The sequence below is a fragment of the Suillus plorans genome, assembly GCF_016647745.1.
Source record: "Suillus plorans strain S12 chromosome Unknown HD556scaffold_44, whole genome shotgun sequence".
Classification (NCBI taxonomy): Eukaryota; Fungi; Basidiomycota; class Agaricomycetes; order Boletales; family Suillaceae; genus Suillus; species Suillus plorans.
This window is the reverse complement of record NW_024537428.1, coordinates 168,715-189,378: the sequence shown is the minus strand read 5'-3', so window position 1 is coordinate 189,378 and position 20,664 is coordinate 168,715. Positions and strand designations below refer to the sequence as shown.

Sequence of the window (20,664 nt, the reverse complement as noted above, 5' to 3'; positions counted from 1 at the left end):
TTTTTACTAATAGATATCAGCAAAAGTAAGAGATGACATTGAAAGAACATACCGACTGATGTGTGTGCGGAGTGTAGAGATACCTCCTCGAAAGACATGCTTACTCTCAGGTTCACCAGCGTCCCTACCAAACATTAGCAGAACACAATACACGCAGTTCTAATTACATACTTGCAAGGGTTGCATACCCAGTGTGTTTCATGGCGAGTGAAGACAGTGCGAATGTCAGCGGTACGTTCAGTCTTCGGCAAAGTGGCTTGGATGGCGTCCTCAGGTTCGGCTTCGGCTTCAGGTTCGGCTTCGGGCTGGTCCTCCACGGGCTGGTCCTCCACGGGCTGGTCCTCCAAAGGATCGGTGTCATGACCAGCGTCGTCGTCATCAAGGCTATCCTCGTCTGATAATAGACATGATAAAACCTTTTTGTGAGCTGGTTGAAGTTGAAGTTCAGTAGCGCTAGACAATGCACGTTTGCGGTTTGTTGAGCTGGTGGAGGTCGAGGTTGAATAAATGTTCTCAGCATCCCGGAGGCGAGCAGATGGCTTAGAGGTCCGAATGGATCGTCGAGCACCAGCTGTAACTGGTGTTGGTTTGCGCCCAGTATTCAGTAGCATAGAGAAGGCATCCTGAGGAGGATTAGTAGATGATGATGGCTGGGGGGCAGAGGACGTGGTGTCAAGGGGGACAGAATCATCGGGATCGTGGTAGAAGACGATGTCCTTGGCATCCTTGAGAGAACCGTCAGCATTGACAGCGCATGAGTCTGAATGAGCCATGTTGAATATAGTGCTTACCTGCTGAGGCTTGCACATTTTATGTGCAAGCAAATCAGACAGCCGGTGGACAAACAGCCGGTGGAGGATCGTAATAGCATCGTAGGGTGTTGGTATGATAAGGATCTGGGCGAGGACATGGTCATTATGAGCACAACACTCACACTGTTCAGTTTGAACAGTGCATATCATGACTTACCTTGTCAATGAGCCTCTGCATTTGACGGAAACAAGTAAGTATCGAAGCTCGAGAATCCTTGAGGCCAAGGCGAATCATCAAAGGCAGTGTCAAAACACGCTTCGACAATGCGACAGAACTTCTCGCGGTTCGGGGTTCGGACCGGTTCGGGGAAGGTTCGAACCAACATAGAACCGTTCAGGCAAATGGTGGACCGTGAACCTCACTCAGGTCCGGTCCGCCCCAATTCATGGACCACGGACCGAACCAAGGAAGAACCTGACCGTTGGTCAGGTTCGGACCGTGGTTCTGGACTGAACCACGGCAGCACTACTCGAGCCGCGGCTCAGGCCAGAGCCGGGCCAAAGCCAGCCGTCATTTGCAGCTTTGGCCCGGCTTGGATTTTTTGCAGGCCAGAGCCGTCTGAAGCCAGGCCAAAGCCGCAGCTTTTGGGCCAAGCCGGGCCGGAACATCACTACCTAGTGCTACCTGCCCTGTACCATATTGGGTAACCGACACACAGCATGACAAATCCGAAGCGCACTATGTTGTATTGTGGCTCGGCTGTGCATGGGGGGACTTCCCTGTGAACCCTGAGTGGATGTACGGCACTGTGCGGCACTGTGCGGTGCCGTACAGCCACTCAGGGTTTTGCTGATGGATGAGCATCGACTAGGGCATTCCTGATAGCACAAGGACTTTGCGTTACAACTTTTGTCCCATTTCCTCATTTTCGTATCCTGTGATTTGCAATATTCTAGTATATACCCTGCTTTAATCACATTATAATCATTTTGTTGTATTCATGTGGATTTTCGTAAATTTTCACCCATCCGCAGAGGGACTTAGAGTATTTCTATGTATTTTCAGAAAATCACAAAATTTCAGAAAATCTAATGAAATCTTCGCGGGAGGTTTTCCCTGATGTCAAGTGTTTGGATTGACTGAATGGATCGTTCTCGACGACCTCTAAGGGACCTTGAGTCTCCTCTTCACTGCTATCACCCGCACCGCGAGAGCTGAAAGGGGATTGGACCCTTGCCATGTGTTCTTTTCTTTTTTTTGCTAGTATGTTTTGTCACCTGTACCTGTAGGTTTGATGTATCACTACCTATAACTACAAGTGATTCTGAATACAATAATTGCTGAGGGCTGTAGATGGTGTGATACATCACTGTATTGTAGACTGTAGGTTCCCTATGGCTCTACTACATTTCTTAGCCGTGTCCGCGTATAGTAGTGCTATGTGTTCCCCTGCTATGTTACCCGTTTGTTGATGAGATTATGAGATCGAGATCGATCAGCATCTGAGATCATTACAAAGTCAGGACACCATCATTGAGATCGCCAGATCACGATCATTAAGCTAAGAATGGACACGCTAAAATTCTGGAGCATATTCTACCTAGTACATAGGGTATACCTAACTGTGCTACTCTTCGAAGTCCACGGCCACAGGAAGTGCGTCAATCGAGGGACCGCTGTCATCATTACAAACTACTACAGACTCCAAGATGACAGGATTGAGCTGAGGAACGAAGCTCCAACGAGTTTGGAATGAGTTCCGCATTGCAGAACGGAGGGCAGCTTGACGGTAGGCATATGCGCGTAAACCCTCTTGTTCGGTGATCTTTTCCAACGGGCGCAGAACTGCGCGTTCACACCACCAGTTGCTTTGCCACTCCAGAAAGGCCAGTACTCTTCTCATTTCTTCGGCCAGTAACTCCACTTCCTCGGACCATCGAGCTGCGCGAGCGCGTGCCTTACACCACTCTACGCGGACGCCTAAATCAAACCAAGTCAGAGATCATGCTACCCATTTAAAACACTTACAGTCTTGGACACGTTCGTTCTCGGTGTGACTAGTAATGTTTCCGTCTGATACCAGCCAGATCCACGATATTGTCCCGGTGCCCTGAGTGCGGCCACCCGCGAAGTCACCCATCAGTCGAACATCCTCGCGTCTGAGAGGTCGAAGGCTGTCCTGCCAGCCCCTCTTACCCACCTGAGAGCTTAGCGACTCCAGCGCTCGGTGTGCGCGTCTGTATTTGTCCGCTGCTGAATCTTTCTTCGCCTCGACACCTGTGATCATATTCTGAGCACGGGTGGATGCTGCTTGGCCACGTAAGTGCTTGTCCTTGAATTTGTACATGTGTGAGCATAGACGAAGGTGGGAACGGAGTTCATTGAGGGCATCATGAGCTTGTGCCCACCGAAGTTCCCACTCGTACTCCATCAAACGGTGATCACAATCAAGATGGTTGGGAGCTGATGGAAGATAGAGTGGAAAGTCTTGAGGCTTGAGTGCTGCTTGGGGAGCGCTCACACTTGTATCAGCCGACGAACGTAGCGTTGAGACGATGGGCATGTAGAGTTGTTGATAGCGCGTCCAAGAATCAATACGTCTCTGTAATGCATTGGTCCTGTGAATAACGACCTCTCTTTGTTTGTCCGTGGGATGAAGCGAGAGGTTTGCGATATCGTGTTTGAGCCGTTCTCTATGATAACATGATGTGAATGATGAACATGACGCAAAAGAGACACATCACATACTGCATGTCTTCTAACTCAATGCCGCTGCTAATAAACACACTGGGCGAGACATCAATGTCGAGTGAGTGATTGATCCCAGCCTGCAGCTCTTGTGCTTCTAATTCTGCGAGCTGCGACCTTACTCCAGCCTGTGTGATAGCTAGACATCTACTCATCGGCACAAGTTGACGGAATGAATAGGCAGTGACTTACGAGCAACCTTGCTTTTGAAAGGATTCGGATGAGTGTTGTCCTCCTCCCACATCCGAACTTCTAACCCCCATTCTTCCAGTAGCGCAGGTTGAACAGTTACTTCCAGATCGTACAATGCAGCACAATGTTCCTGCTCCCATTTTATGGCCTCTTCCATCCTGCGCTTCAACATACGACCTTCAAAGTCAAGGTATCAGTCAGGAAGACCACTGTCAATAGCAAAAAACTCACCGAGGGTCGTCGTCTTCTTCCAATTCCAATCGCCAAAGTGATCATCCAATGTATCACGGCGTGTTCCTGGCCCCATCTCCTTTGTGCTCGATGCAACGCGATTAGCATTTGCCCAACCCCTTTCAGGCGCCTCCCCGTCTGTCCTACCCACCCACTTAGTGAGGTTCCATGAGAAATTGACCTGACAGGCTTGGACGTGGGCTGCGATGTGAAATTTTGGCACAAAATATCGAACTACCATGTTGTCGTGCGGTATGTGAAGGTGAGTCGGCATGCAATCCATTCTGTTCCACAGCTTCTTCGACCATTGGCACGCAATATCGTACGAAATATTTAGCATTGTCACCGTGAATCCGACCAGCGCCGAGAAGACAAGGTAATCCATATTAAGGTACCTTATAACACCGTCAACCAGCTGAATAGAAAAAATGTGAAAAACATACTTTTCGCCCTTCTGTAGATCACCTACCCCATTCGGCAATTTAAATTCGTGTCGAGCACAGTCGACGGTTCCTATGCCGGTTGCTGCCAGGCCTCGTGAAGATTTAGTATCAGCCATGTTGACGGCATTATGACTGACACACGTGCTGCGCTAAGGAAACATTGGGAAGCATTGAGTGCGTTGTCCTATAAAATAGTAGACCATATACAACATACTTCTTGTCTTTCGCTAGCTCGCTCAGATAAGTAAGTCTTGTATGCGCGCTCCTCCACGAAGTAGGCCCATCCTGCATTCAAACCAGGATCCATTTGGTCGGAGGAGATAGCCTTCCGTTTGAGACGGAAATTCGCATCTATAGCGATGAAAAGGGCATACAACCATCTGTTAACCAGGGTAAGCTAAATAACCCCCTCTAACTACCAAATCTAAACTTGCCTCGTTCCTGGAAGTGAATTCTCCCAACCGCTGGGTAAATTTTTGCCTGGATGCGGGCATGCTGGACACAGCACCGCAAGCTCGCCAGCTTTTGTTTCCGCAATGCCGTCAGGGTCGTGACCTCGCCCACCACGTCTGAGTTGTCGAAGGTTCCGCCATTCGTGGACCATACGCATGAACGCAGAATAACGGTCCTGCATGGCCCAAGTCTGAGTACGGTTATGTTACCATTTGAATCTGAGACTTACCCTGATGGGTGACAATCCAGTATTGTCAGTGCGCCTGGCCAAGCTATGGAAAAATTCATAGGCAGAAATCTTGGACTCATACGATAGAAGGTGGAAGTGTTCCAGCACGTTAAATGTGGCGGCTGTTTGTGGGTCTGTTGTAGTCGCTGGATACCATCGTGCTCGTAACAACTGTTTGTAGCGCACTTGCACAGTCTCGCAGCCACAAAAGTCCAATCCAACTTCATGGATTCCATTAATGTCGATGACGACAAAGTCGTCAGCCGTCGAGGGACGTGGGTTATAACAGCAGGCACTGGGCGCGTGGCCCAATTGTATGCGCAAACCAAGCGTCTTGAGTTTGATGCGTTGAAAGAACGAGCCGTTCCACTCCTGTGTAGTTTGTTATCATACATACTGTTATATCTAGGCAACACATACCTCAATCGTATGCAATGGGTTGCATTTATGGCGGTCGACAACACAATAATGGCAAAACATCTCCATCCCAAAACAGTCCCTACAGCGGTATTTGGGTCCATCGCCGCCACAGTGGCAGTGCGTTCGCTGGGCTTCATGACCACGGCCCTCCAAGAAGATGGTCTCATCAAGGAAGGATTGACGTTCTGGGAGCCAGACAAGGAGCGGATTATCCTATGAAAATCTGTGAGCATACTATAGATCATTCATATTCCTACACATCACTTACTGCAGCGTGCCGTTTGCGCTTATCTGGGAGAACATCATCCATGATGACCACAGGATCACAACACGGAGACACTTCATCCCAGTCATCATAGTCCAAACAGTCCTGAATGGTGTGTGGTGCACATAGCGAACCGGCAGATAGCTCACTTTCGATCGTGTTGTTGCTGCCAGTGAGCGAAACACAAACTGTTTGTTGAGTAGTTCGGCCATTAGTGAATGCATATTCCCGTATTTGTTGAACTGCCAGTGTTGACGCGAGAGATGGTTGAATGAACCGCTCAAATTGGAGCTTTCGTTTCTTAGCAGCGCGTGTCATGGTAGGGTACAATGGCCGCCCAAAATTGTCAACATGGCGAATCATTCTGAAAGTTACGTGTAAGGCTTCCTTGACTTCGAATAGATCACACGCTCACTTCGTATCATACCTTGAATGCGCATCAGCAGTACTGATTCCAGTAAGCTGATAACACACCATTATTGTAAGTTCCGACCCAAACAGCTTGCTTGAGAAGGCGTGCTAGATGATAGGACGAGTTTCAGCAAACTGAGGTAATGTGTCTTGTTCTCAACCGTTTATGCACGTGATGTGCGGAAGCAGACATGACAAATAGGTCTGCCAAGAAGCTCAAATGCTCTTGTGTCCATTTCACCCTAACGAACCCCATCGTTTTTTCTAGCCATCAGTCTCGAACGAAGTACCCACCAATTTCAGAAAACTCCTTGCAGCTCAGGTAAGCGGCGCTACCCTTTGTTTGATTCGAACCACCTTGATCGTTGGGTGGCATGGTACGGTCCGCAGAAGGACGCTGCCAAGGAAGTGCGCAGACCAACACTTCATTTGGACACAGGGTTGGCGTCCCCAAGAGAGGAATGCAAGCAGGGCGAACACACCTTCCATCCTGTAGACCCAGGTGCGGGTGTTTCATTTACTTCCCTTTCATTCATCCCCTCACTCCTCTGTTTCTCATCTACAGCAATATGAACAAACTTCCCCACAGAACGCTGCTTCGTGCTCGTTCGTCATCTCCCTTCAGTCTACGCCGTTTCCGTCCTCACGATCACAATGCATCTCCCGCTCCTCTTCCTCTTGAGGAATCAGACTGCGACTCTGTCACTTCACGACGCACACTTGCTGTCCGACCTCGCAATGCTTTCAAGTATCACTACCTGTATGCTATGTACATTGTTCACCGCATTTTTAATAATAATGATCGTAGTACCAGCCCATTGGATGATGTGTTAACTAAGATAACAGGGCAAGTACTTTTGATATAAATTGAACTCGTGGACTCGCGGCAGATACTCCAATTAAGGTCAAACCTTCATGCCTTTCTGGTACATTAACTCCCCCATAGAGTGAGCAAGTGTGAGATCAGGAGTTCCACCATAAAGCGCGAGAAATTGGATGTCCTCTAGATACGCAAGAACAGTCCTCAAGAAACGACTGAGAGTGTCTGCGGCATGCCATTCGGGTGAGACTCCACAAAAATTAAGTATCTGGTCTTGCGCGGGAATAGTGTGATCGAGTAGTTTTTGGATGTCGGCCATGGGTGTTTCAATGATGGAGATATCGGCTTTGGTTAAGGAGTCGTCCAGCATACTCTTGGCATAGGCACATAAGATGCCATGGGCAAAGTTGCAGGGGTCGTTGATCTTCACCAACATTTCATCCTTGATTTCTTTAATGATGCGTAAGCATTCCGGAAGGTCGTATCTGTTGGATGTGTTTGATTTCATTTTAAAATTTAGACTATTTATAATTAAAGTAACATACAGTTTACTTTCGTCATCGTCATCGTCCGAGTCCTGGGAATCCTTACTGCCTGTGTCAGACTCAGACTCATCTTCGTCATCACGACACAAGGCTTTTTTAACAGCCTTTGATATGTCTCTTGAGAGCTTTCTAGCTGCCCGTGATTCCTTGCTGTTAGAGCTACGAAGCTCTCTCCGGCTCTTTAAAATCCTGTCTCTGTTTCTTCACCGTAATCAGTCAGGAACCATCGGGATCATTTAATTAATGTATGACATACCTAGCATAATAGCGACTACGCTTTTCACGTGCAGCTGCTAATTTGGCCTCCGGTGTTTTATGAATAATTGGACGGGGCATGTTGACTAGAGACTTGGTAGTAGTGGTGGTAGTCTTGGTTGAAAAAGAAGCAAGGAACCTTCGAAACCACGATTCAGAGTCCAATGATAGGACCAAAACTCATATGTGAATCTCACAATACTTGCGAGGCTAGTATTCAGTTCAACTAAAGATTCATGTTTTGTAGGGAGTGGGAATGTCAATCAGTGTATGTATTAATTACGAGCGTCAACGCGTCAACGTGTTTGAGTCAATCGATGAAGATATGTAAAGATCCTACCACCATAATCACTGAATTAGTCCCTCATCTTGTGGTCGGACCAAAACCATTCACGTGGTTCCCAATCATACGCTCATTGAAATTTTCGTTTTACATTACTCGTACTACTTGCAACAAAAAGTCCTACTCTAACAAATAATCCCACCAATGGCACCACCGACTATATATTCAGCCGAGCAGATCGAGTTCATGGAAACATACCATGATCAATTTTTAGAATGCAAAGTAAACAAAAATTACCAGTCTTTCTGGAGTCCATTTTTTGAGGCATGGGGAATCAAGTTCCCGGAGCGTGCTGTCATCTTCAAAGACATACCGCTTGATGTCAGCTTAACCGACGAACAATCTGCTGAAGTAGCAACTGCGTGGACATTGCGTCAACAGGTACGTATAGACTTACCCAATATTAAATGTGGTGCTCGACTAACAACACATTAACAGCGCCTTATGCAGAAGTTCCGTAATGATTTGGGTGGGTCAAAAGCGGGTCGGCGGGCCAATGCACAGCATACTGCCACAGTCAACCAGATGATGACGCGCGTCATGACGGGCTCGAAACCAAAAACTTCTCGCATTTTGAAACTGTGGGAGATGTACTCGAAAACGCACTACGGAAAAATCAAGGATGCTGTCAAAAAAGAGCAGGAAGAACTGAAAAACGTACCATCTGCTGGGCCAGCGAATAAGACCGCTCTCAATATTGTCAAGCAGCACCTTAAAGAGGCCTTCAACAATGAGTCTGAAGAAGTGAAGGCGGAGGTGCTTGCTGCTGTTGAGACAATGAAAGAGACGAAGCGTGCGGCAATAGAGGCAGTGAAGAACCAATGTCATGATAAGGATGTGTGAGTCACCTTTGTAATTGTTTCTGTAAACTGTGTTCCCTTACATATAGCGTGCTTAGATATATATCCAAAATCGCGACGATTCTAACACAATTCTTCGAGGAGTTACATGAGATGACGGATTGGGTATTTACAGTTCTCATGGGCGGGCCACATCCTGATATGGACGGAGCGCTCGATGTCAATAGCTTCCATGTTGGAACAACAAAACTGGGCAATCGGTTCAGTCAGGCCTACCCACATTTTTCGCAGAATGTCATGGTGCCTTACACACAGTTTGTTGAACGCGTCTTTCGTAAGTTAGAGCTCAGTACAACAATACATAGTCTAACATGTCTTTCAACAGCTGAGGCAGCCACGCTGTCGAGAGGAAAAGACTTGCTGCCCGGTTCTACTATGTCATCTACTCTGGCTATCACTCCTGGACCCTCCTCCACCCCCGACATTACAGCTTCTAATACATCAACGTCCGTCCCTTCAAATATCGCAGTCTCAACTTCCGGATCCGATCTGCTGCTTGCATCGGAGCTTCTTTCTATCCCACAAGGCAATGACGCCTTTCATTCCTTCTCTGGCGCTGATGTATCCCTGTCGCCAATGGATGACAACTTATCACTTCCCATTCTCCCAATGCCCCCGCAACCTCACGACGCGATATACAGTTTGAGGGAGCTTCTGCAGGGCCTGTCTCATGAACACCCACTCGAACAAGGACCTCTCTCATTACCAAACGTCACTTATCAATTCCCAGATGCGCCGGTTTCGAGTCTGACTAGCGATGTCCCCATTGCTAGCCCAAAGCAAGCGGTAGCACAGCCCAATCCTTATTACCCACCTGAGCCCACCTTCATATTTCTTCCCTCCTCTCCACCACTCACACAGCCGCATTCTTCTACAAGCCACCTCCCATCAGGCACACTTCCCACCCAAACTCCGGCATCTCCGGGTAGATCCCCTTCTTGGATGCGTCTTAGTCAAATCCCACCTGGTGCGGAGGCTTCATCCATTGTTCCAGTCGGTACTGGTGGTGCGGAGGCTTCACCAATTGCTCCAGTCAGTACTGGTGGTGAGAAGCGTGCATGTGAACCTCAAGGAGAGCAGTCAGATGTCTCCACGAAGCGCCAGAAGGCTAATGCTGAGTCGGATGTTCCGACGAAGGGCCGGAAAGCTGATGCTGGCACCAGACACCGCACCACTGATAAAACAATACCCACAAATCTTGAAGTTGGTCGAGGTAAACGTCTACGGGTCCAGTCGAAACGCGCCGCAGAAGCTAACAATATCGGTGCACCATTCATGAGTCGAAAGAAATAAGTAGCGTCTCCATCAGTCTTGTAATCTGAATATTTTAACATACATATTCAATTTGCGCGTGTCACACAATGAAGATCTGTTTGTGCTGCAATGAATTCACCCGGCCGCGCGCTGAATTTGTTTTGGCCTTGTAAAATTTCATCGCACCCAAGACACAACATTGATGGCTAAGTAGACACTCTGAATTCATTGCAATGTACGTAGTCATATGAGATATAACGGGCAGCCATCCATTAGCTACAGATGAAAGGGAATCCAGCTTCGTCTAGCTCTAGGGTCGCTGACACGTTCTAACAGGTTGGGCTGGGCCGAGCGTTAGCTCCGGGTGGAGCCGCTGGGAGGGCGGGATACCTGCTCACGAAATTCGAACATGTCAAGGACCGATAAGCGTTTATTCAATGAAATATGTAACGAAAGGAACTACTAATGTGACGATAATTCGGTAAAGAAAACGAAGAACTATGGTGTGTGGGACACTAAACTGATAGATGCTTAAGATAAAAGGGAGTGGCGGGCGGGATTCGAAGACTTTGAAGGAACGAGTGAGGAGGTGTAGAATACGACGAGCTCGACGGTGAGTACGGAATGAAAACGAATGAAGGGAAGAGTCGGCGCAGCCGCTCAGCTGGACCCGTGGTGCCGGGACATTCCGGCAGGCTGCATGACAACACGAACATATCAGAAATAATTGAAGCACATGAAACCTATCAAAAATAAGGTCAACGAACAAGACGGATGATGAATCATGAATGAAGGCGCGCACACCGAAGCCAGAATGACGAGCATCAAAGAAAATACAACTGCAGTGACAGCAAGAGTTGCATGCGACGTTGGCTTAGGCTGGTGGATGGGCAGGACGGCCCAGCTGAGTGCCACAGGTCAGTCCATATGTCCGTTTATGAACAGAGTCGTTAATGAGCTGTGGTGGTACAGGTGGCAGTTAGCAAGTGTATTTCAAGCGAGCAAGACACACATACAGGTGCTGATTATTAGAGGTGGGAAGTTGGAACCAGGACGCAAAGAAAATGAACATGTTTATGTTGAGCGCACTGTCACGTGAACAAATATATACAAATGTTGGACTTATGATTCCTTTGCCTTCGCTGCTTGACTGCATTAGACTTACTTTGTAATGACTCGGCCCTTAGAATAAATTGAACAAAGGATAAAGATAATAATAACTTATTTTCCTTAACCACCTTAAGGCTAAGAGCTAGTTCGGTAACCCAAGGTAAAGTAAATTTGCCAACTTCAAGGATGATGTAAGGCCGGCACAGTAGGTGCCGATAGCTGAGTTTCAACCTTATGATATCAATATTAGTAGGACTTGTTATCCATTGCGCTCATTGCTTTAGGGATAGATATCGATAGATTATGGATACCATTGACCCCTTGCTCCAACAACTCGCTCAAGCCCAGGCTGTTCAGCCGCCAGCTGCAGGCCGTCGGCAGAATCATATGCGAATCCTACGTCACATTGCACTACTCGTCAGTGTCCTTCTGACTGCTACGCACTCATTGCTTCAGGACTCTGTACCTGAGGCATACCACACATCGGCCCTCTCAGGTGAAGAATGGGTCATGGAACTCATCGTTGGTCACCCGGATCGTATGCAATGCGAACTTGGCATGCATGCAGATGTCTTTCACGCGCTCATAGCCGAACTTCGTGTTTTGGGTTATGCTAGCTCACGCCACGTTTCGCTCGAAGAGCAACTTGCCATCTTTTTATATACGTGCGTTACAGGGCTAACAATCCGTCATGTCGGGGAGCGTTTTCAACGGTCAAACGACACCATCTCAAAGTAAGTTTGTTTTTAATGTTATTTATGATGAGCTCACAAATAATTCCAGGTATTTCCGGAAGATCTTGTTTATCTTTGCGTCCCCCCCGTTCTACACAACCTACGTACGTTCTCCCAATGACACTGATGACGTCTCCAGCAACATCCGTAACAACCCAAAATTCTGGCCTTACTTCAAGGACGCTATTGGTGCGATTGACGGCAGCCACATCCATGCTCGCCCCTCATCATCTGACCGCCCCTCATATCGTAATCGCAAAGGTTTTGTTTCTCAAAACTGTCTATTCGCCTGCACCTTCAACCTCAAGTTCTCATACGCTCTCACTGGCTGGGAGGGATCCGCCACAGACGCACGCCTCTATGACGAGGCTCGTTCAGGCAGTTTGTATGTCCCTCCCGGCAAATATTTCTTAGCGGATGCGGGATTCCCTTTGTGTGACGAGCTCTTAGTCCCCTACCGCAGTGTCCGTTATCATTTGGCTGAATGGGGACGCGCTAATCTTAGGTATGTTTTATTTATTTTATATTTTAGGTTTTTTAATAACTATTCTATGTTTGCAGACCAACAACCAAAGAAGAGCTCTTCAATCTGCGACACTCATCCGCTCGAAATGTGATTGAGCGGATCTTTGGCGTGTTAAAACGCCGTTTTCGTATTCTTTTGCTCTCACCTGAATATCCTATGACCATCCAGGCACGTATACCTGCCGCGCTATGCGCGATTCACAATTTCATATCAACTCACAACCCTGACGACAACGTGCTCCCGGACGACGACGACGACGAACACTTCGATTACGACAACCCGGAGCACCAAGGGATCCCCGATGATGAGGAGGTGTTTGACGGAGCGGGAGGCATGAAGGAAGTGCGCAATCGTATTGCGCGCTCCATATGGGAAGATTATCAGACCGTTTTGCAGCAGCGGGGCCTGCTAGATGACTCCTTTGAAGATTCTGACAATGATACGTAGCACTGTAGCACGACTCTCATGTATCCGCCGCCATCAAAGCACAAGATGTTTGCATTACCATGCTTCAACTACTGCATTATCATCATATGTTGTGTCAATAGCGCATTTTACATGAGTATACTAACTACCAGGCGCAGGAAGTTGAAGTCCCAACCGCTGGGCTGTGGAAAGAATAAAAGCACGGCGCATCTCCTTGTCAGCGGTCTGTGTGTATATGTCAGTAGCTGCAGGGTCCATAGAAAAAACCTGTTGTATTATAAGCCGCTCTGCGAACGGCAGCTCTGCATCCTCAACCTGCAACATCTGCATGGCCCTCGAGCGCTGGTCCATTACCCGATCCTCAGGATAGACCATGCGCTCAGCAATTACATCTGTCAAGCGATTGACAGAGCTCTGGAATCCCATCACGGCTACAGCTGTGGTGGCCTTCGATATCTTGGTGTCCAACGGAGTCTGTGCATGGCCTCCTGATCCACGGCCTGATGCGCGGCCTGATGCGCGGCCTGATACTGTCTTCGCTCTTTTGATAGAGCTCGACTCGGAGGGAGGCGGCATTTGCATTTGAGAAACTGAGGTAGATGCAGATGAGGCGGTCAGCTCCATGTCAGTGTGAGAACGTTTGCCAGGAGGAGGCATGAAGGACGGAGAAGCAGGAGGAGGCATGAAGGACGGAGAAGTAGGAGGAGGCATGAAGGATGGAGAAGCAGGTGTAGAAGTGAGGGCAGCTGCTGCAGGGGCGGTGCTAGGACCAGCAACACCAGCACTAGACGTGGCAATAACGGGACCAATCATGGTATTGTGTTCACCTGCGGGTACGCTAGGACTGGAGCTTGAGCTTAAGGGAGGGGGGAGAGCTATATTGGGTTGGTACCCTGTGCGCCCTCGGGCGCCACTGCCTCGTGGTATTATGCCGTCCATTTGCTCGTAGTGTCTCCATCCTGATGCACGAAAAGGGCGCATGACTGAATTTCCCTATTATCAAACAGTGAGACGCATGAAATAGCATTAGCGAACTTGACGTACCTTCTTGGAAACATATTCATTCCATACTGAGGTTGAAGCCTCGCCCTCGACATTTGCCCCTCTAATATTGTCCCAGTGGACACCAGACTGCTGGCGGTACTTCTGAATAGCGTTGAAAGTCTGCTTTAACTACACGATCTCTTATCAAGTCTATAAAATGATATATTGATATGACTTACTGACGCCCATTTTGTCTTACACATTGCCCCACTCTTTGCTGGACCATGCTCCAGGTACTCAGCAATAGCCTCTGCAGCGCCATTGTACGTCGCATCTTTGAAGTTGCCAGCATCACCGATCTTGTCCCGATTGTTGGATAGGTAGAGGAGAAACTGATCAACCTCTGTGTCGGTCCAAACAGCCCTCTCTGTAGTAGTATGAGATGACTCCTGAGCCATGGAGAGGATGTGGACTTGAGCTGATAACACTATCGATATGACACTAGCCCAGATGTTGTTCCGATTGCATAGATCTTGAGTCGTATGCTGGGGTGTGTGATAGCTAGACATGGATCAAAGGAAGTTCAAGCTCCGATGTCGGTCTCCAAACCGGAAGCTACTGTGCCGGCCTTACATCATCCTTGAAGTTGGCAAATTTACTTTACCTTGGGTTACCGAACTAGCTCTAAGTAATCTGAGATACAAAACTCATTTGCGGGACTTAGAGGAATTTTGATATCTTGGGCCAAATTCAGCCAGATCACACAAATACCGATCAGACAAAAGAATCCCACGATCCAGGCCCAGCTATCAAGGGGAAGCACAAAGAAGCGTGATACCATCAAACGAAGGCCAGGTACCAGGTCCAGGGAACCGTGGATCAAGTACTGGACCAGGATCCTCCACTGATATATCAGCCCTATGGATAGTAGGTATCTATAGCCTATAGCGATAGTTGTATGAGGAATGTACTACCATGGTAAATACTTAATGTATCATTCTTACAGTATGGCCTGGTTTTGTAGGGCTGCATTATCTTCTACACGTGTCCCCCTACTACCTGGCACGTCAAACAGTCAACATCAAAGCAAAGAAGGGGGATGCTATTGTCCTTGTCGTATGTAGATGTAATGGCAGTGCAAAATCATTGTCAACTACCTCCCGAGGCAATAGATAGGACCGCATCACTGAAAACTTCATCGCATGATGTACCGTTATTCAAATTACGTACAAGACTGAATTTTTCGCCTCCCACTGGGGCCATAGTAGGTGTAAGTGGTATTGTAATGAGCGCTCATTCTTCGCCTTACGCAACAACAATGATAAATCCTCTAGACTCTAGAAGTTGGGAATGGTTATCGGCCGATGCTTGTAGCTCTACCCTCCTCACCTTCATCTGCCCTTGGTCTCGGTGCTTTCCCTCAGTCTGTGCCGAGGCTTCATGCGCGGGTCAATGGGTGCCTGGTGCGTGAGGATGCTTTATATGCTTGCCACTGGCATGCCTCTAAACTCTTCCACCTTTACTAGCTCACCAGCATCCTTCAAGCCATGGGACCGCTGAATTCATTCCGCTTCATTATTCAACCATCAAACTTCGGACAATCCGCGGGGAACCTGCGTCGTCTGCCTTTCCTATGTCGCGGTGGGGCGCGCAGTTTACATATGGCCGAGACCGGCGAGCTTATATTGAGTGGGTGACTGAGGCCGCGGTGCCGGAAGGCGACATCCCTTGGATTTTCTGACCAAAGTTATTGTGCTGATTGAGCGACTGGTCAACGCCTATGCGAGCATGGGACATCAGACCAGCGACGAGACATCTGATTCCGCGCGCGCAAGACAAACCAACATTAGGAATTACATCACTGCAGTGCTTGTACCCACCCGCCATCATGAAGTTGCAACACGCTCTCTTACTACGCTAAAACCATCAAGAAGGCTATTCACGGACGCCCACTTCTCCATCGCTGAATTCTTGTCGTCTGCTGAAAATAAGAGATTCATCGGAGCTGTGTTCCAACAATCAAGATCGACCTGCTCGAGGCAGGGAAAGATACCGCTGAGGATGAGAGCTACGTTTAGCGGGGAAGCTATCAATGAATTGCCGAGGGTGAGGTCATTGAGATGCGCGTTAAGGTTTTCACCGCCGGGGCTTCTGAGATTGATGCCTTCCAGCTTCGTGGTATCAATGGCAAGAGCGAGCGAAGTTAGAGAGGGGCAGAGTCGAAGCACGCCTAGCAGCCCGCAGAACGTTGGCACTGCGGTAGTATCGATTGCAATATAGCAGCTAATTTTGAGTACTTGAAGCATAGGCCAGGCTGCTACCATCTGGCACAGCTCCCCATCCGAAATAGAGGTGGAACACCCCCTCTCAATCTGTAGCACGGTTAAATTGCGAAATGCGCGCAATGGCGCGAAGACGGCTAATTCTGTGTGCATGATGATGACTCTCGATCCTATCAGGCTGAAACGCTGAAGTTCCTTGGTGTCGCATATCTCTGGGAGGATGGCAAGGAACTGCGATAGTGACGCAGATGGACTTTCGGAGGATTCCGCAATCCAGGATGTGAAGGCGATCTTGATTTCTTTGCTTCTGATAACCTGGAGTGAACTCAAGAGCTCCGCGGCTCGCTCAAATGCACCACATCTAAGGCACAAATAATGCAAATGATGAAAGCCAGGGAATGGCAAAAGCGACTGCCTCTCCCCGACTGACGATGTCCTTAGGTCCAAGTCCAGCGTCCGCAGGACTTGAAGCTGCATGATGTGATCCATGCCTGGATTTGCTAGGTCCCACAGCATCAGCGTGTGGAGATTGCGAAGCTGGGAAATAGACTGTGCGATGAAAGGGGAAAGTTTACTGGACAAGTCTTCCGTTGCAGGGCGATATCTCAATGTCATGCTTTGGAGGTGAGGGCACAAGGTCCCAAGAGACGAAAGGACGGAGAGGAAAGCGGAGGAAGCTGAGGTAAACCGCAAGGTCAAGACCCGTAGGGAGGGTACAAGAGTCATGCGCAGGAACTCTGCGGCGAAGTGAGATCCACCAGCATACCATGTTAATTCGCGAAGGTTTGGAAACAAGGGCGCGGATGCTGACGGATAAGACAGCATTATCACGCTGAGGGATCCGATAATTGCCGAGGGGTAGCTTGTTTGTTTTGCAGTGATAGAGCGGACGCGGAATGTATATTTGAATAGAGTATCCCACATCTTGTTGTCAAGAGGTTTCTGCAATGCCTGTCCAAGTGAACTTAGCCTGAAACTCGCAACAAGTGCCAAAATTGAGACGCACCGTACATCCGCGATCGAAGCCAAACAGGTCTGCTGGTAAACATCTCAAGAGCGGATCCACGGAGTGTAAATCCCTCCAGAGGACATTGAGTGCTGGGCTCTGGAATGCGCGGCACGCGGATGCAAGTGCAGGTAGGGTTCCGTGTTCTGTATGTGAGCTAACGACGTGTATCACTTCGAGATTTCGCAAGGCTGCATGCATGACCTGGGGATGGAAAAGAAGGAATGCCTGTTTAGCTTAACAACTCTCCTAGACCGACTATGTACTGAGCCTGTATGATATGAACATGATGAATCGTAAAATCGATTTTAATGTAATATTTTATTGATAACTCACTGCGCCACGGGCATCTTGCAAAGCCCTGTATTATGGGGCTAGGCGGCGTTGAATGCCAGAGTATGGATCGTGAATGAGAAAGAAGCCAATGTACTCTGATTCAAGACGTAAAAATGCCTAAATTCATCAAATAAGCGCATGTAGTAGTGTGTCACTGGGAAGCTGGGGATTGTCCACAAAGACATGCGGTAACGCTCTGGGCATTCCCAGGTTTCCATGTCTTCAACATTTGATCATCTCGACCTGGCCTTGTATGCATCTGCCCTCATTGCGGGCCTGATCTCTCGGCCGAGTCGTATTTGAAGCTCGATGAGTGGCCTGCGAACCTAATGAAGACAGAGATTCAGGAGTTTGTCACGCGCTCGGACCAGGTGGACAGGGACGGACTCTATGACATGCAGGGCGGTGTTATCCCGTTCCAGATGGTGAACCAATATGTCGATGGCAGCGACAGAAAGTGGCCAAGGAGCTATCCTTGCTCGTGTGGTGGGTGAGGTGAATCGAGTCATGAGTAACATAGTACTGGTATATTCCCATGGTAGTTCCTGAACGTTGAACACCCGGAAGGATCCGGCACACATCCAGCTGAGCGCCAAGCATTTCCCTTCCTCTTACCGAATTTCCTTCATCACGACGCATTACATTACTCAATTCGCGCGCTCCTTTCACAATACTGTCGTTCGCTCACGCATTTTCGCCCGCCCTCCACACCCAGAAATGAATTGTAGCCGTATATCATTAACCATCTCGTTCATCGATACTTTTAAAGTCTTGTCATCCGACCAACATTGTTATTTATTTCCCGTACTCGCATGATATCTGCCATATTGGAATGAAAATTGCCGTTTCATCGTGGCTGAATGTCGTCTGCATGGACCTTGTCCGTATGTTATTCAGTCAGTCTTGGTCTTATCTGCAGCTACTTCGTCTATTTTCTTGAACTGCCGCGGGAACCGTGAGGGATATATAAAAGGACGGAGATCGCATCCTGCGCGACGATGTTAGTCTGGGCAACCTGTGGTGAAGAGTTTCGAGCCCAACATACTGTTGTCATCTGGCCCGGGGCTGTGGGATTCCTGCAACAAGGTCAGTCTCATATCCTTGTCAGTCCGTGAAGAGAAATATGCATATACCCACTGTGTGGTTACTGGTATAAGAAATGCTTGACTGATGAAAAGGATTCCGAATTAATTATCCCACAACGGATAGTAGCTGCATACAAAAATTATGGAACGCTCATGTCATATTTAAAGCACCGGTACATCGCATCCTTCCAGAGTGAATTTAGGAATGATTAGCATGTTTCGCCCAATTAATCAATAAGGCTGCTTGACACGGAGACAATGTACTTGATGAGCAAGTGCGCTAAAAGTAGTACCATAAATTCTTACCTAAAGTCACTGATCGGGAGGGGAGTTGCACCACGACAAAAGGCCTTGTGCGGTTCCCGTGACGATGTATGAATGAGATGCATGGTCAGAGCCCTATAACGCAATTCAATATCGCAAATCGCAAACGAAACCAAGTATACTGACTGCGACGGCCTGGGTTTGCTCATCTACATGCAGAAGCCATCAAGTCAGCGAGAAGCCGAGCAATAATTACAATCGACTCACTATCTCCAAGATCCAGACCTCGTCTTTCATTTTGTTCCAGACCAAACAAGAAGACTCTCTGCTATGGAATACTACAGAACGACCACCATTGACGAACACCGCAGGGGTGGATTGTTTCGCGTCACTTGTGGAATCTCCGTTCATCGCATATACCTGCTCAATTTTGCCTTTGCGATCCATCCCTATCCCTTGAATGCCTACAAGATGAGCACGAGCGCCCACTTGAGACACAAGGGCCTGCGTTTCGTTCGGACTGACATCCAGGTGTCGTCTGTCGCACATACCCATGTCAGTCGTGAGGTGAGGCGATCAGGAATAGATCCATGCATTTTAGCTTTGAGAAATGCGTAGGCTCGGAGGAACCCAGTGGGCACTTGACAATGCCATCTATTGCGATCGGTTATCAGAGATCACCGGTGCAACATTTGTAAGATGCCCTTACAATACGCCGTCACTAGTGCCTCCAAGCGATGCCTCACCTGTTACAATAACATGTAACCGAGAACCCCTCCTACGGAGGTCATCATGACCTTAGCCCCTATCCCACCATATGCACCGTCTTGGAAAGACTTACCGACTCAACGAAGATTCGTAGAGACACCTAGAACGGCCTGGATGCCGTTAGATGACCTAGACCAGCCTAGGCTACATCTGATCGGACCTAGATGGTCTTTGACCCGGATCATGGAGAAGCTCTGCTTCATGGTCAGAAGAGAAGCCGCATGCCTTAGCATGCGCAGTTAGAAGAGAAGCCGCATGTTACGCCTTGAGGACAGATAGAAGAGTCATGCTTACAAACGGGCCGTCCGTACCACGCTTATCTCTTATCATGCTTATCTCTTATCTCACCAAGCGGGCTGTCCGCCTATTCTTGCTTCTATCTTGATAACGCATTTACAAGCTCCGCTTGAACATTGATATATAAACCTACCTACCCACTGTTGTAGACTTTACTTTAATCTACTAGGTTTTATCCAGAACTTCCTCTGAAAGACAGTCCCAGTCCTTCAGTCTGAACCGCACCTTAAGGAAAGCCGACGCTACCTTAAGTGGAACCCCCGAACCTCTCATTCGAGAGAAGATCCCCGTCTCTCCAATAGCGAGCCCGCTATCAGATTAGGCAATCCGCCTAAGGAGAGCTCGAACTATCCTAGTCCGTAACAAAAGATTAAAGTTTCACATTCCCGGCCCTGCTCATCACGCACCGCCGATTGAATCGATACTGACCGCACCGCTGAGACAAGCGTAGACCTCTACTCTCGTGACCAAACCGCCGAGACCGGCGTAAAGCTATCCACAAATTGTCAAGACAGACGTACGAAGCTTTGAATCCTTAAAAACCCTCACTGTCCCTTCGCACCACTCCCTCTACCATGAACGCACCGACACAGATCATGATGATCAGAAGAAATACCGATGCCG

General features: G+C 48.3%; 5 protein-coding genes across 5 annotated transcripts; 1 reads left to right on the top strand and 4 right to left on the bottom strand.

Annotated features, from left to right (window-relative positions):
- Nucleotides 1-2,210: 2,210 nt before the first annotated feature.
- On the bottom strand, nt 2,211-6,052 carry HD556DRAFT_1433037 (uncharacterized protein; the record flags this gene model as incomplete). Its single annotated transcript, XM_041305184.1, has 13 exons — nt 2,211-2,255; nt 2,486-2,733; nt 2,782-2,932; nt 2,954-3,446; nt 3,502-3,640; nt 3,694-3,870; nt 3,925-4,319; nt 4,368-4,516; nt 4,582-4,764; nt 4,798-4,995; nt 5,050-5,421; nt 5,470-5,654; nt 5,734-6,052. 13 exons carry the CDS (start codon nt 6,050-6,052, stop codon nt 2,211-2,213), a joined length of 3,054 nt encoding a protein of 1,017 aa, XP_041158081.1.
- A 998-nt stretch (nt 6,053-7,050) lies between these two features.
- HD556DRAFT_1445460 (uncharacterized protein) lies at nt 7,051-7,846 on the bottom strand (the record flags this gene model as incomplete). Its single annotated transcript, XM_041306930.1, has 3 exons — nt 7,051-7,450; nt 7,511-7,711; nt 7,767-7,846. 3 exons carry the CDS (start codon nt 7,844-7,846, stop codon nt 7,051-7,053), a joined length of 681 nt encoding a protein of 226 aa, XP_041158080.1.
- A 406-nt stretch (nt 7,847-8,252) lies between these two features.
- HD556DRAFT_1310073 (uncharacterized protein) lies at nt 8,253-10,261 on the top strand (the record flags this gene model as incomplete). Its single annotated transcript, XM_041300365.1, has 4 exons — nt 8,253-8,489; nt 8,547-8,947; nt 8,998-9,242; nt 9,294-10,261. The coding sequence occupies 4 exons, from the start codon at nt 8,253-8,255 to the stop codon at nt 10,259-10,261; spliced, it is 1,851 nt and encodes a 616-aa protein (XP_041158079.1).
- Nucleotides 10,262-15,888: 5,627 nt separating this feature from the next.
- Nucleotides 15,889-17,491, bottom strand: HD556DRAFT_1445456 (uncharacterized protein; the record flags this gene model as incomplete). Its single annotated transcript, XM_041306929.1, has 2 exons — nt 15,889-17,235; nt 17,291-17,491. The coding sequence occupies 2 exons, from the start codon at nt 17,489-17,491 to the stop codon at nt 15,889-15,891; spliced, it is 1,548 nt and encodes a 515-aa protein (XP_041158078.1).
- A 1,532-nt stretch (nt 17,492-19,023) lies between these two features.
- HD556DRAFT_1486635 (uncharacterized protein) lies at nt 19,024-19,946 on the bottom strand (the record flags this gene model as incomplete). The annotated part of the gene is made up of 7 exons (XM_041308728.1): nt 19,024-19,110; nt 19,162-19,170; nt 19,243-19,479; nt 19,527-19,629; nt 19,685-19,753; nt 19,817-19,853; nt 19,904-19,946. The coding sequence occupies 7 exons, from the start codon at nt 19,944-19,946 to the stop codon at nt 19,024-19,026; spliced, it is 585 nt and encodes a 194-aa protein (XP_041158077.1).
- Between the last annotated feature and the right edge of the window lie 718 nt (nt 19,947-20,664).